The following is a 16,883-nucleotide window of genomic DNA, read 5'->3' on the forward strand; positions in this document are numbered from 1 at the left end:
AGCCACCCAGGCGCCTCGAAAAACATTACAATTTGAAGTCTTTTTAAAAACTTGTGATATTTCAGGGGCGCCTGGGTGGCCCAGTTGGTTAGGCCATCTGCCTTGGGCTTAGGTCATGATCTCGTGGTCCTGGTGATGTAGTTTTGGAATATAGGTGAGGTTTAGTGGGGTGAGGCCCAGAGCCGAAAACCAAGATTCTTCAAATGTCTTTGGTGCAAAATGGTGGTTTTATTAAACCATGGGGACAGGACCGGTGGGCAGAAAGAGCTGCTGCACGAGGGTCTTGAGGAGTGGCTGATTATACTCAGGAGTTGGGGGAAGTAAGGAAAAAGGGAGGTTTTCAAAACAACTTTCACATGCTAACGAGTACCAACCTACAAGGTACCAGAGGCCTTGCCATTGTCACTGTTAAGGTTGTTTTCCCCTTGCAAGGTATTAACATTAAGATAGGTGGGAGATTCCTGGAAGAATGTCGTGTCCCACCCAGGAGTTGGGAGTGGGGGGAGGTTGCAGCCTTCTGCTCCCTCATTACTGGGATGGGCCTCATGTTGGGCTCCCTGCTCAGCAGGGAGTCTTCTTCACCCTCTCCCTCTGTACCACCCCCAACTGCACGCACATGCGCTTTCACTCTCTCAAATAAATAAAATCTTTTAAAAAAATTGATATTTCGAATTTAGATAGTATCATCCCTTGCCATTAGACGTGAGGGCATTTTTGTAGTTGGTGTAACTGCTCTACATTTCCTAATTTGGGTACCTTTCTCAAAGTGTGTAACACTGTTTATTAACCATATCTGCACAACTTGTTTCCTAAGCATTTTATTTTTCTGAGATTTATTTATTTTTAGAGAGAGAGAGACAGAGGGGGAGGGTGCGGGGAGGACAGGGAGAGTGAAAAGAATCTCAAGCAGACACCCCGCTGAGCGCAGAGCCCACGACCATAAGATCATGACCTGAGCTGAAACTCAAGGACTCAGACACGCAACCGACTGCGCCACCCAGGCGCCCCTACTATGCATTTTATATTGAATTGGGTAAGATGCTTACCACCAGTCCTGTTCCTAAGGTATGGCTTAATTGGCTGGATTTCTTTATAAGCAGATTTTTCAGAAGGGCTCATAGTACTTTTTTAAACTTTTTTTTTGTAATTTTTTATTTTATTTATTTGACAAAGAGAGAGAGAGATCACAAGTAGTCAGAGCAACAGGGAGAGGGAGAAGCAGGGTCCCCGCCGAGCAGAGAGCCAGTAGCAGGGCTCAATCCCAGGACCCTGGGATCATGACCCGAACCAAAGGGAGACGCTCAATGGACTGAGCCACCTAGGCGCCCCTAACTTGTTTGTGTGTTTTTTTAAGAAATTTTGACTTCTCAGATAAACTAACCCTAGAAGTATCAAAAGGAGGTTTAAATCATTAGAAAATTAGCATGTTTATGGGGCACGTGGGTGACTCAATTGATTAAGTGTCGACCTCTTGGTTTCAGCTCAGTTCATGATCTCATGGGTCCTGGGATCAGCCTCATATGGGTCGCTCTGCTCAGCGGGGAGTCGGCTTCAGCTTCTCTCCCTCTGCCCCTCCCCCCGTGTGTGTGCGCGCGCTCTCCCTCTTTAAAATTTTTTTTAAAAATTCACATGTTTAGAAGTAATATCAAAAATCTTCATTTTAGAAATAAGGCAGTAACACCAGATTATTTAGTTCTGAATTTGAATTTTCCAAATATGGATACTACAGATGCAAATGCATACAACGATCCAGTGTTACTTTAAAATTTATTAATTTTCATATGTTGGCAATTCAGATTAAAAAACAGTTGAGCAGGTGAAACAAACATACCGGTTTACAACTTCTGTGAAAAATCTAGTCCTATATAATATCATTGCTAAATTATTTACTTTAACCAGATCGTGATCTTTGTGGTTAGGTAATATGGCTGCAAAGTAAAGTGCATTTATTTCATCCCTGGAGTTTTCTTGATTGGGTGCTTTATTTTTGAAATTTCATGACTTAAGCAGGATGTATCTCAGTGTAGAATGTTCCAAATTATATTTTCCTGACATAGTAGTTTATTTTGATCTGTAGGTTCAGTTTTTCTTAACAAAATATTTAATCATGGAGAAAAGTATAGTTATTATGTACCCATCACACACTTAAAAAATAAACTATTACTATTAAAATCTCCTAGGTATCCATCCCTGGCTGCAAACTCTTTCCTCCCATGTGAGGTTTTGTATTATTTTATCTGTGCATGTCACTTACTATCTATGACTGTATCCCTAAATAGTATTCTTTTACAAGTTAATAAAATATATGTAAGTGGTAGTCAAAGTGTAATCATCCTTCTGCAACTTGGGTTTTTTGTTTCTTCTAGCCTCAATTTTTTTAAAAAGACATATCCATAATGACGCATGGAGATCTAGTTCTTTCCTTTTCCTGTTGGGTGTCATTGTAGCAATATACCACAATTTAAATTTGGTTCCTTATTTCGGGGAAATTTTCCCTTTTATTGACTATTATGCCCTCCCATCACCTTGGTCACACTTCGGTTCTAGCTGCCACTTGTGTGACCAGTTTCACATGTGCTTCCAATCACTTACTGCTAATAGCACCTTATCTAGTCTAAAAGCCTGCTGGTTCCAGCCTATACTCCGCTCAGATGAGGCAGTTAACACCCTCAAGGACAGCTGTCAATCAATGGGGAATGGAAGCTCCTGCTTCCTATTTTTGAATAGACCATTTTGGTAGACCTTGTGTGTGCTTCTTAGAAGGTACCATGGCAGTTAAGCCCCCATTGCCTATAGCAGTAACCTTGACAGCACAATCTTAACTTTCCTCCTTCCTTCCCACGCTTCTCAGTCTGTCACTTAAGCCCCCAGGAATAACCTCCCAAATAAACTACCTGCATAAAGTTCTTTTCTCAGGCCTTGCTTTTGGGGGAGCCAAGATCTATGAATACTTTTTATTTTTCCTGGGTTTTGCTGCTTCGTCTCTATACCTTCTGACGAGAGACCAAGAAGCCCTGCGCTACACAAGACTGCCCATTCTGCTTCAGAACCTTTTGCATCTTTCCTTGACTATCACTTTTGAAGAGTGTTTGAGTTTAGTCTCTTCAATCGTTATGGTATATGCTGCTGGAGAACCACTGTATCTACCTGTCTGCTTGCTTCTTTCCTGCTCTTCCTTTTGTGTTTTAGGGACACCAGTTATCCTAAGGTTGGATTATCTTGTACCCAATTTTATTTATCTTTCTCTGATTGCTTTCAATTTATGTTTTTTAAAATCTTTGTTCTCTGATTATCGTAGGCCTCTGTGTCATTTTCAATTATGAATGTTCCTTTGTGTTTCTTAATTCTATAATAAAAAATGTATCAATTTGTCTATTTAATTTTTAGACTCCCTTTTATCTCTTTTTCTGTCTTTCAGTTCTTACTGCATTCACAAATCTTGAAGCACTTTTGATGAATGTCTTTGTACTCATTTGGTTATATTTTTCTAGACGAGTTCTTTGATCTTCTGTCCTTCCCTCTCCTCTCTCCCCCACTTTGTTTGCCTACTCGTTTTGCCTATTTTTCATCTTGCTCATGCTTGACCTTTCTGCCCACACTTTCTGTTTGTTCCTGCATTGTGTGACTTCACTCTCCATGTGAGATTTGTTCTTGGCTCACATTGCTTTTGTGATTGCAAAAACATAAACTCTAGGGCTTTTCCACTCTTTTGTCTCTCTGGTAGGTTCTGGTGACCTGTATACATTACTCCTGAACTCTGACCTGGCATATTAAATTTTTGCTTGGCTAGTTCTGGTATTTTTTCACCTTCCTATAAAAGCTCCTCCTCTGATTCTTCCTGCCCATACAAAACCAAATCAAGATCTCCATTTAATTGGGGAAAGTGTTGTGTTTCCATTGGAGAGAACTTTAGTGTGCTGCCCTAGAATTTTCACTTGTGAAAAGTACTGGAATTCACTTCTCTGTTTTACTCCTTCTCTCCCACAGCTCTGTAGCATCTCCCTCCAGTCATAGATGAAGAAAAATAATGGGATTCATTTTTTTCTCTCCAGCGTGGGGATTGATGAGAATTGTTAATTCAAGTTAGGAGACTTGCCAAGCAGGGCTGCTCCATTCCTCTTCAGAAGCTGCTGTTTGTCTCCTTGGCTATCCCTTTTGAAGTTTCTGACTTTGGACTGTGCCTATCCTCTATATTTGTTGCTGGAGAACCAACCAATCTGCCTATTTATTACCTACCTTCCTTTCTTTCTCCTCTCCATTCTTTCTTCCACCCCTTTCATTTTAATTTGATAATGGGTGGGAGGTGGGAGATTATGTAAAGAAGCCTTCATTCCACTACTTCATCCCAAAGTCTTTTTAGGTTTTTTAATTTGTTTTGTTTTTAATTATGGGAAAATATATACAACATAAAATTTACCATTTTAACTATTTTTAAATGTGCAGTTCAATGGCATTAAGTCCATTAACATTGCTATGCAACCATCACTACCAACCCTATCCAGAACTCTTCATTTGTAAAGCTGAAACTCTGTGCTCATTGTAAACAGTGACTCTCCATTTCTCCTTTTGTCTCAGTCTCTTTATTTTGGTTTTCTAATTTACATTATATAAAAATGTTGCTGTGCCTTTGGAAAACTACTATTGAAGATATTTTCTATTTTGGTATTTAAATCTTTGTGAATATAATCTCCGTCTTAGAATTTACTTTTAGGAAAAGTTCGTTGCCAGGCAGCACTGTATTATATATATAGTTAGATTCCTTTTTGTACCTTGGTTGCCAAAAAGCACAGTAACTATCTTTACCTTAGGTTTTCTGGTATGATTTTACACCTCCATTTTATTTTTATGTGTTAATTCCCCTCAGAGCCTTTTTTGGAGCAAATGAGTTATAATAAAATAAATAAGCAATTTTTTAAAGATTTTATTTATTTATTTGACAGAGAGAGACACAGTGAGAGAGGGAACACAAGCAGGGGGAGTGGGAGAGAGAGAAGCAGGCTTTCCCGCTGAGCAGGGAGCCCAATGTGGGGCTCGATCCCAAGACCCTGGGACCTGAGCTGAAGGCAGACACTTAATGACTGAGCCACCCAGGCGCCCCAAGAAATAAGCAATTCTCTTAAAGATTTTATTTATTTGAGATTAAGGGGGCGAAGGGGGGAGGGGTGGCAGAGGGAGAGGGAGAAGCAGACTCCCCTGCCGAGCAGGAACCCAGGGATCATGACCTGAGCCAAAGGCAGGCGTTTAACCTAAATATGCAACTTTTAAGTAGTTTTTAGTTTATATTGGAAACAGAATTTTTTTGTGTGTTGTTCATTTGAATGTAAACATTTTATTACTGAAGTTCAAAACTTATTTGTCAGCTAAAAAGCTTTAAAAATGTAACTAAGTTTCATTTTGTTTTCCAGCAGACTTTAGTTATATTTAAGATAGGCAGAAAATCTTAGTGGTTATGGTAAGTTTGGGAGACATTATGCCCAAAATAAAATCTTAATTTTTAAAGGAAGAAGATAATATTATTAGCATCATGTGACACATTTTTCTTAATCCTTATAAGAACCCTAGTTTAACAGGGTTAATCCCCATTTTTCATATGTGACTCATAGCTAGTAAAAGTGGAACTGGAAATTTGAATCCTTTTTTTTTTTTTTAAGAGAAATTATGATAGAACCTGTATTGTTGGTGTACCTAGATTGGCAAGAACATTTTGTAGTATAAACATGAACTGTTATAGCCTTTATTCTATAAATGCATTGGAAATGTTTATCCACTTCTAGGGAAATGGCCTAAGGAAATAACTGTTTTGTAGGGGCTTTAAGTAATGTAGTTCTCAAAGACTAGAATTAAAAAAAAAAACAAAAGAACAAAAAACTGTACTCTGAGATTTAAATTTAAAAATCAACATATACTGTGGGGCACCTGCGTGGCTCAGTTGCTTGGGCATCTGACTCTTGATTTCGGCTCAGGTCATGATCTCAGGGTCATGAGATCGAGCCCCGAATGGAGCTCCACACCAAGCTTGGAGCCTGCTTAAGATTCTCTCTCATAGTTGGGTTTTCCAGAATGTCAAGTAAATAAAATCATACACTATATAGCCTTTTGAGTTGGGTTTTTGTCACTTAGCATAGTGCATTTGAGGCTCATTTAAGTTAAATATCTGAATATTCTTTTTATTGATGAGTAGTATTCCACTGAATCTAGTACAGATTATTAACAATCTTGCTCTGTTTTGTTTTTTTATTATTTAGCTTTCCAGAGTGTTGGATCTTCCACCAGAAAACTTGATCAAGTCAATATCTGCAGTTCCAATTTCCAGGAAAGAGTTAAGTATTTGTAACAACTTAAAATGTTGCTGACTTTGTCAATATGCAAAAAATTGTTCTTCAATTTACAGAATAGACCTTAAAATTAACTATAAAATATATTGTAACCTATTACTCCCATTCACTTAAATAATGAAATTAAAATCTGTGTTTTACCTACTCTGATATGGCACATTAAATTAGTACTCTTATGTTGTTTGATGTTTATGCTGTTAATGACAATTATGGCAAAGTCTTTAAGAAAAATTAGGAACAAGGTCAAAATTTAATTCTGTGACAGCAAATAAAAGGACTAAGATTGCAGCTGGAATTTCAGGGTTTTTGAAGGGATTTTAGAGATGATACACCTATCTGATGCTTGAATTCTATAGTACTATATTTACTGCTAGGTTTTTTGGTGGTTTTGGGGTTTTTGTTTGATTCCATTTGAGGACTGCTAGTGATAGATAACTATTGGTTACATATAACCCTTAGTTGCTTTCTTGGATACAGGAAGGTATCTCTTTGTGACATTGGTCCTTGATACTTCTTTACCATTTGGCTAGAAAAACTTCAGTACTTGGATAAAACGCCCTCTCAGTCCATTAATAATGACAAGAAATTAGCTACATAGTAGGCATCTAAGCCCCAAGTTTTGGAAAGATATAATTATCAGTACCATTATGTCCTAATATTTTGTCTCCTTAACTTTGTCAGGATTTTAAGAGAGGGTAGGATGAATATTATTGTTCCCAGAATAGACAAAGAGGTAAATGGAAGAGGAAGAGAAAGGCTACATGCTACATGTGGCCTTGTTGAAAGAAAGCATCTTTAAAGTGGCCTGCTGCAACCTACTTTACATTGAGTTCTAAGAACAAAGGCAGCCACAGACCAAGGGGATCTCATAATTACACATCAATTAATGTAATATTCCAAGCCAGTTACCTGTTTCATAAAATCTGTAAATGACATTTTGCATAATAATGAAAATGTCTGCTTTTATTTTATATTTCAGAGGCCTTTAATAAGCTGAACATTCTTGGCCCATCTTTTTTTCTTCAGATTTTATTTATTTGACAGAGAAAAGCATAGATAGGCAGAGGGAGAGGGAAAAGCAGGCTCTCTACTTAGCAGGGAGCCCAATGCGGGGCTGAATCCCAGGACCCTGGGATCATGACCTGAGCTGAAGGCAGCCACTTAACCAACTGAGCCACCCAGGCGCCCCTTGGCCCATCTTTTGAAAAAGATTTTCTTTACCTGCCTGGAGCTCCTTTGGGCAGTTCTACTTTAATGATACCATACTTCACTATACTTTTGGCTTATAGAGAATAAATATTAGGGAGGATCTCAAAATTTTTCTAGGCTACAAGTCTAAAATTCTGCATATTAAATTGATTTAAAATAAAAAGAATCTCTACTGTTGTGCCATAATAAACTCAGACATCCTTTACAGTACAAAAACAAAGCCTAACTGTTCTGTATTTCTCACTTTATTCTAAAATGCTGTTAAGTGCCAGGAGAATGTTTTGTTGTTAATATGGTTTATTTAATGTCCTATGAGTCAATTTATTCAGGCCTCCTAATTTTCTTGATTATATTATCAACTATGCTGGAATTCCTGTTTAATACTGATCATACATAGTAGACAGGATTAATGACTTTGTTACCAGCCAGTAATACTCAAGTCTGTGGATTTCACTCTAACACCACAACAACTCCTCAGAAGTAGTGGAAAAGTAGCTATTGCTTTTTAAACTTTTTTTTTCTAATAAACAATATGAAAGTAGATGGAATAGTTTATGGAACCCCTATGTGCCATCACTCACTGTCATTGGCACACAGCAGTTGTGTTTCGTCTGTACCCCTACCCACTTTCCTTCTTCACAATGGATAATTTTGATAGCTAAATTAATTTTCCTATCACAAAAGCAAAACCTAATCTTAAGGAAATTCAGGAAAATATAGAAAATAAGGGAAAACATCCCTAATATGTTTAGCAAGTTGATGTACTTTTCATATTTCTCTTTGATTGTGTCTTACAGCTTTTAAAAAATAGCTTTGGGGCACCTGGGTGTCTCAGTCGGTTGAGTGTCCCACTCTTGATTTCAGCTCAGGTCCTGATCTCTGGATCCTGAGATCAGGCCCCATGTTGGGCTCCAGGCTGTGTGGAGTCTGCTTGTGATTCTCTCTCTCCCTCTCCTCCACCCTTCCCCCCTGCTCATGTGCGCACCCTCTCTCTCTAAAAAAAAATAATAGGGCGCCTGGATGGCTCAATTGGTTAAGCGACTGCCTTCGGCTCAGGTCATGATCCTGGAGTCCCGGGATCGAGTCCCGCATCGGGCTCCCTGCTCGGCAGGGAGTCTGCTTCTCCCTCTGACCCTCCTCCCTCTCATTCTCTCTGTCTCAAATAAATAAATAAAATCTTTAAAAAAATAAATAAATAAAAATAAAAATAATAATAAATAAAAAAACATAGCTATAAAACTACTGTATGTATGATTTTTGAACCCTTTTCCCCTTGACATCTTTCTTTTTTGGTAAATAGCTCTTTTAACAATGGCTAAATAATACTCCAATGCTCCTCTTTTGATGGACATTTAGATTGCTTTGTTCTGACTTTTTACATAATTTACATTCAACAATTACCTCTTTAAACAGACAAAGTTCCTTGTAGATATGTAACTAAAACCTCCCAAAAGGGAAAACTGGGAAGTAGGTCAAGTCTGGTTGATCTACCCCCATCTCCCTGAAGCATTTATTTTTTGGGGCCTTCCTTGCTGGCAAATAACCCTTCATATAATTTCAGAATTCATGTTTGAAATACTCCTAGTTTAATAAATTGGTGTTAATTATTGTTAATAGACTAAATGGGTGATTTTTTTTTATTTGTCCTTCTACCACTGAACAAATTGGAAGTACTAGTGATTCTGTTAAGATAAAATTTTTTAATTGAAATGCATTCGTTGTTTATTCATGTCTTAGAATAAAATTACAGATAACTATAGAAAACCATGTGACCTCCTTGTGTTTCCTGGATGTTTGAGAGCCATCCTGTAGGTTTATGGTCATTTTGCACCTCGTATAAAGTATCCTAGCTGTTTGTCAAAAATTTAATCTTTGGTATATTCAAATCTATATAATTTCAATTAATTTTGTTATTGCTCTTACTACTTTTAATTTTTTAAAAGTGTGTTCGTGTCTTGTTCTTACTTTGTTAAACTAATTTCTTCAGTTTCCCACATTATTGGCACAAGTACTGGGCTAAACCATCAGTCCTTTGGTAAGAATAAATACAATAAATACATTCAAACCTTACGTAAATTTCCACAATTAAAGTTAATCTTTAAAAAATTAATTGTGTAAAAATTGAATTGTCATGTCCCCAGGGCTCAAGACTCAGGACTGTTTAACATTTTTATTTAACATCAGAACTAGGATTAGTATTATTTAACCAAGACTTAATTTCTCAGCAACACTGTGAAGTTAGGTACCATTATCATCCCCGTTTTACTAAGGTACAGGAGAGGTTAAGCAAAATATTCAAGATCACAGAGACACTGATTAATAGATGTACGTAGGTCTGCAGTTACAGCTCAAATGTCAGTAGATGAGTTTGAGTTGTTAAGCATAATCCACACTAGACTGGATAATGTAGTAAGGCTCAAGAAAAGTTTTTTATTTTTTTTAATATATAGATATTTTTGAGAGAAAACACACCAGTTGGGGTGGCAGGGGTGAGGGAGGGCACAGAGGGAGAGGGAGAGGAGAATCCCCAGCAGGCTCCATGCGAGCATGGAGCCAACATGGGGCTTAATCCCAGAACGCTGAGATCATGACTGGAACCAAAATCAAGAGTCGGACACCCAGCTGGCTGAGCCACCCATGTGCCCCAAGGCTCAAGAAAATTCTTAATGGTCTTTGTTGACTAGGAAGTTTAATGTGATGTGAAACAGATATCACAGGATATTTTAGGCATGTCCCTGAATTTCAAGATTGATAAGAATGAAGTCATTTGTACCCCCTCTAAAATATGTCCTTTTGTGTCAGTGACAATGGATTAGACAAGACAGTGGTTTAATCCACATATTCTGCCCATAAAGCCTCATTCTCTAGTTCCCTATTAAATGTCAGAAGATGTTCCAGGGTGGGTAATTATGTAGATGTTTGTACATCAATTAAAATTTTTATTACTAAAAAAAAAAAATTTTTTTATTACACTTTGAACTACCTATCTCATAGAGATATTGTAAAGTTACAAATTAGGTAATAGAAGAGGAAGAACTTTATAAGATAAAGTTCTAAATAAATACGAGTTGATATTTCTAATTTCTTTGCTTTATATTTTGAAAGCAAAACCTTTTCCTTCTGATAAAATTGTATCGATGTGGAGAATACATAGTGGTTAGTCTTTTTTGTTGTTGTTACACTAGTAATGTTTTTAAGGTACAATAGCTTTTTCCTCTTTCAATTTCTGTCTTTAGAGAAGTAGCTGATTTTCAGCTCTGTGTGGATTCTCTATTGGAAAACAACAATGACCATTCAAGACCAGATGTTCAAGTTCAAGCCACAAGACTGGCAGAGAAGGTACTTCAGCACTGTTACCTTTTTTTAGACATTGTAACAAACTTAATATTTTTTTTTTTGGCAGTTTTTTTTTTTTTAAGATTTTATTTATTTATTTGAGAGAGAGAGAATGAGAGACAGAGAGCATGAGAGGGAGGAGGGTCAGAGGGAGAAGCAGACTCCCTGCCGAGCAGGGAGCCCGATGCGGGACTCGATCCCGGGACTCCAGGATCATGACCCGAGCCGAAGGCAGTCGCTTAACCGACTGAGCCACCCAGGCGCCCACAAACTTAATATTTTAAAGAAGAAAAAACTCTGCAGGCTGTCTCAGGCATAATAATGAATTTTTTTTTTTTTTTAATTTATTTGACAGAGAGAGACACAGCGAGAGAGGGAACATAAGCAGCGGGGAGTGGGAGAGGGAGAAGCGGGCTTCCCGCTGAGGGGAGAGCCCGATGTGGGGCTCGATCCCAGGACTCTGGGATCATGACCTGAGCCGAAGGCAGACGCTTAACGACTGAGCCACCCAGGTGCCCCATAATAATGAATTTAACAGTGGTTTTTTTTTTTTTGTTCAAGGCACCTTGGAAAATACAATTTAAATTCATTTTAGCCATGTGCTATAAGGTTAAGATGATTTTTCAAATTAGTTACAAGGCATTCCTCTTGAGCTGACATTGTTCAATTTTTTGATTAACTACTTACAGGAGGACTGATGTGTTAATTAAATTTACAGATTGAAGCTGGATGGACTTCTGAATTTAAGAGAACAAGCTTGATAAATTAGCAGTGGGTTGCAATTTTTAAAATGAGTTTCTGAGAAGATGAGCGTTAAAATATGAGAAAAATGGTTAGATGTAAATAGAATCATGATTGCAGAGAAGTGGCTAGATGATTTAATAAACCTCTTTCATTTCTAATTTGTCTGATGGGTTTGGTGTCTAAAATGGAGTTGAAAGGTTTGTAGAGAATGACCAAATCTAAATTATTAGTGTAATACCATAAAAAACAGGGTTTTTAAAGTAAGATTATTACATGTGACACATAGGCTTCTGGGCACACTGAAGGATTGGAACAATGAAAGCCACTATCATAGAAAAAGATGTGTAAAGAATGAGGATAATCAAAGAGATTTGTTGGCTGAGTAAATATTTATTTGATCAGAAAATCAACCCAGATTTTTATCAGGAAGTACCCCAGGAGTAGAATTTTTCTAATTACAGTATTTAGCCTCTCTCTTTCCCCCATCTCCTGTGAGTTCTCAAAAATAAAGACTAGTGACTCGTCATTGACCACAGGTATCTCTTCAGGTTTCATGGGTATATCAGGTGCTTAGAAATCTAGTTGGTTAAAATTTTAAGGTATATTCACTGAAGACCAAGTATTTAAAGGATTTCCATTTTATGTGTGGGTACAAGTGCTGCAGCGTAGGCCTGGCAGAATGGCCTGTCCTGTGGTTCTTGTGCAAGGTGGGTGAGCTATCAAAGAGTTCACTGCATGTTAGGGCACGTAAGGCGGAGGTGAAGTGCTGCTGGCTTCCTTCCATGTTAGATAGAGAATTTGAAGTGAGGGAATGGGAAAGAGGGAGAGATTTTGAATATAGAATAGTGTTCTAGGCTGGAAAAGAAGGAAACTTGTCGGAGTGATAGAATTGAACAGATTGGCTAAGGCCCACGTCCAGATATAATGACTAAGAGATACGAAGCACCTGCTGCCTTTGGACTCCAATTTGATAGTATTAGAACGACAAATCTCATTACACCTGTTTTATACTTATTTTACTTGATTTTTTTTTTATCTTTTCAGCTAAAATGTGATAGAGTGGTGAGTGAAATCAGCACTGGTCGAGGGACTATAAATTTCAAAATTAACAGAGAACTATTAACAAAGGTAAGAATGGGTTATGTTCCAGCTATGCACCTTTACTCACTCTGATTTAGCTACAGTGATTTACCCTCAGTTCCTAAACTTTGCCTCCTTTTGCCTCAAAACCATACACATTCTGATTCCCCTTCCTGGAGAGCCACCCCAAGTTAACTCCTGCTTACCCTTCAGTTCTTGATATTTCCTGGGTTGTGCCTTTCTGCCCCCTTCGTTTATATGCTCTACCAGCAGTGGGTATCTCTCCTTCGCAGAACTTATCATAGTTACTATTTTACATTCTTTTTATTTGATTAGTGCCTCTTGCCCTTTAAACTCTAATTTCCATTAGGGCTTATAGCATCTGTTTTTCGCGCTATTGGATCCCCACTTCCTAGCACAGTGCCTGGCATGCAGTAGGTGTAAGATAACTATTATTGAATGAATTAATGGACTCTATTGAATACACAAAAAGTACTGCTGGTTTTGGCTCTCTGATAGCCTGTAATCTGTTGGAAGCATGAGATTTATACAGAAGAAACCATAAAATAGCTTATTCTTTTAATAAAACAAATATTAAAACAAAAAAAGTGGATTGATACAATAAGCATAAGAAAGATCAGAAAACTCAGGATGGCCTGGAGGAGTTGGGGAAATGACATAAAGGAATTGGGTCTCATGTAAGATTGTGGAGGACAGGTAATCCTGGATAGGCAGTGGTATGAGATCTTTTGTTGAGAGTTTCATCTCAATTGAAATTTAAAATTTATCATAATGCATGCTTTAGGCTTTTTTTTTTTTTAAGAAATATATACTGGTATTAAGTTGGTCAGGCTTAGTAATGCTACAGTCTTGAATTGAAAATTACTATAAAACCAAAATTTTGGGGGCGCCTGGGTGGTTCAGTTGTTAAGTGTCTGCCTTCGGCTCAGGTCATGATCCCAGAGTCCTGGGATCAAGCCCCGCATCGGGATTCCTGCTCCACAGGAATCCTGCTTCTCCCTCTCCCACTTCCCCGCTTGTGTTCCCTCTCTCACTGTCTCGAGAACTGTTTCTCTCTCTGTCAAAAAATAAAATCTTTAAAAAAAAATTTTTTTTCGAATATAATTTCTCACCAAGATTATACAGTTTATAGTCATTTGCCCATCTGCCCTATAAGTCTTCCAAAGGGGAGTTAGTATTAACATGCTTGCCTCTAGATCCTTGAATTTTTTTCTTTTATCTTTTTTTCCTTCTTACTTCAAGGTAAATTAATTAACCAAAATCAGTCACAAGGACAAGAAGGAAATTTGTTTTGAGCTTGTTCAAAAGTTTCTACAATCTGTTGGGCTCTTGATAACATTTCATGTTAATTTAGTAAACCAGTGAGTCTAATTTACCATTTCTAAGTTAGTATTCTTTCTTCTGATTGTGGTCTTAGTTTTTTTGTTGATGTTGTTTTGTTTTTAATATTTTATTTATTGTGGCACCTGGGTGGCTCAGTCAGTTAAGCGTCTGCCTTCGGCTCAGGTCATGATCCCAGGGTCCTGGGATCAAGTCCCATATAGGGCTCCCCGCTCAGGAGAGCCTGCTTCTCCTTCTCCTTCTCTCTCTGCCCCTCCCCCTCCCTGTGCTCCTGCACACGTGCCCTCTCTCTCAAATAAATAATGAATAAATATAAATTTTATTTATTTATTTTTTTAAAAAGATTTTATTTATTTATTTACTTGAGAGAGAGAGAGAGAAACAGCATGAGAGGGGATAGGGTCAGAGGGAGAAGCAGGCTCCGCCGAGCCGGGAGCCCGATGTGGGACTCGATCCCAGGACTCCAGGATCATGACCTGAGCCGAAGGCAGTCGCTTAACCAACTGAGCCACCCAGGCGCCCAAATTTTATTTATTTATTAGAGCACATGAGTGGGAGTAGGGGCAGAGGGAGAGGGAGAAGCAAACTCCCCGCTGAGTGGGGAGCCCAACGTGGGGCTCGATCCCAGAACCCTGAGATCATGACCTGAGCCGAAATCAGGCACTTAACCGACTGAGCCACCCAGGTGCCCCGGCAGTCTCAATTTTTATAGAAGCAGAAATGCAGCTCACCCAAGTGCCCACCAAACTCCAGTCTACTTCATAGGCAGCAGTATTTTACCTCTTATTTTCCCTGAGATGGGAAAATGTGCTGTTATGCCTTTACAGCCAGCTTAACTGAAGGAGATGTGGCTTATATATCAAGGCATGTGTGTACTTAATTTAAAATTTCAATGGCCACGAATTTTCACGATTTATTATTACAATGACAAACTATGAGATTTTCTCTGATCTAAGAATGCACACTAGCTTGCTTATTAAAAGTATTCCCAAATCCTTCTCAGTTGACAACAGAAAGAAAAGATCTAGGGCTTTGAGGTCCAGCTCCTCTTTCTCACCTGGAAATCCTCCCTTTATTGTAGCCTTGAGGGTCTGGATCTTAGTGTGATTTTTTTTTTTCTTAAGACTTTATTTATTTATTTGACACAGAGAGAGAGAGAGAGGGAACACAAGCAAGGGGAGTGGGAGAGGGAGAAGCAGGCTCCCCGCGGAGCAGGGAGTCCGATGCGGGACTCGATCTCGGGACTCCAGGATCATGACCTGAGCCGAAGGCAGTCGCTTAACCAACTGAGCCACCCAGGCGCCCCTGGATAACATCATTTTTATTTAATATGTACGCATGTATTTTTTATTTGCCAAATTCAACTTTGCATGCTCTATTAAAACTTTGGGAAAAAGAGGAAAAGAGATACTAATTTAAATGGCTCTGATTCTGCTCATTATTTTGCTAACTGAGCTTATGCCAGAAGGCAATAGATGCATTCAAGTCACATGTGCCAAGTGGCTGAACACATGGAAGGAATGAATGATTAAACACTTTTCAAGTATTGATCAAAGAACAAAGAGGTATAGTAGCTTCCTTAGAAGTCCTTATAAGAGCATCTTACAGTTTAACGTACCTATTGATGAATAGATGGGCCTCTAGCTTATTTGTCTTTTGGAATATCAAGCAACTTTACTAGCTGATTGACATTCTATAGTTTAAAACTTTTGTGTTCCCACTAATTTAATAAGCTTTCTGCTTATTATTTGCCAGGGACTATATTACTGAAATCTAAAGATACGTGGCATGGATTCTGCCCCCAAGGAGCTTATGATCTAAAAGAAAAGCATAAAAAATAATATCACAGTGTAATCTGTAGTGGATATGATAATGTGATGAAGGATATAATGGAGGCGTGTATAAGTTGCAGTCCAGTGTAAAGCAAGGTACACATAAGTCTTTCTTGAGGAGTGAAGAGGTAATCTTGAATTGGGCTAAAGATAAAGACTGTATCTGGGGCACCTGGCTGGCTCAGTCAGTGGTGCATGCCACTCCTAATTATCAGGGTTGTGGATTCAAGCAGGATCCAGGCAGTGGAAGAGGAGCCTGCAGAGGAAACTGAGAAGCAAAAGTCAGTAGAGCGTGATACCGTAACAGCCAAGGAGGGAGGGTGGTTGCAAGGAGAAGAGTAGTGACCAGCTAAGCTGATGTTTGAAAATACTGTTTCTTCTGTGTCCTTGTGCAAATACATACTGTTTCTGAACCTTAGTTTTTGCATCTATTAAATGGGAAATGTCCATTTTTAAGATTGTGAGGCTTAAAGATAACATAAAAGCATCTGGACTTTAACCTAGCACTTTGTAGATGCTTCTTAAAAGTATTGCTTTGCTCCCTCCTGCTGCTTTGTGTGCCTTTTCCATTAAGTGACCATTTTAACCAACTCTTGTGATGGTAAAATTCTTCACATCGTAAACTACGTATTTAGGACTCAGAATCCAGTTTGTGAAGCAAAACCAATACAAGAGTAAATAGCTTATCACAGTAAATTCAAACCCCTACACTAAAAAATAAATACATTTATAAATAAATGCATCACACCATAAGCAAAAAACGAAGTATGAATTCTGTGAACCGTATAATAGTTCTGTGTACATTTCTAAAAATGAACCTGGAATATGTTTCGGTTCTTTCTGTGAGGTTTCCTTGTTTCTTAGGTAGCCAGTAGGTGTTTGAATTACAGTTTTGTATTTGTATCTTACCATTTCTTGTGATCCTTAGTATTACAAAAGTAGCAGCAGCGTGCAGTAGTTAACACATTAGCTATGGAGTGAAAAA

General features: G+C 38.3%; 1 protein-coding gene across 1 annotated transcript in view; it reads left to right on the forward strand.

The window, feature by feature from the left end:
• Positions 1-16,883, forward strand: part of RARS2 (arginyl-tRNA synthetase 2, mitochondrial) — a 58,857-nt gene that overhangs the window by 9,275 nt on the left and 32,699 nt on the right. The window contains exons 2-4 of the mRNA XM_021693123.1: positions 6,246-6,319; positions 10,781-10,883; positions 12,669-12,752. Of these exons, the coding sequence (XP_021548798.1) occupies positions 6,246-6,319; positions 10,781-10,883; positions 12,669-12,752 (261 nt within the window). The remainder of the gene's footprint in view (positions 1-6,245; positions 6,320-10,780; positions 10,884-12,668; positions 12,753-16,883) is intronic.

Source organism: Neomonachus schauinslandi, chromosome 8, assembly GCF_002201575.2.
Source record: "Neomonachus schauinslandi chromosome 8, ASM220157v2, whole genome shotgun sequence".
Taxonomy (NCBI): Eukaryota; Metazoa; Chordata; class Mammalia; order Carnivora; family Phocidae; genus Neomonachus; species Neomonachus schauinslandi.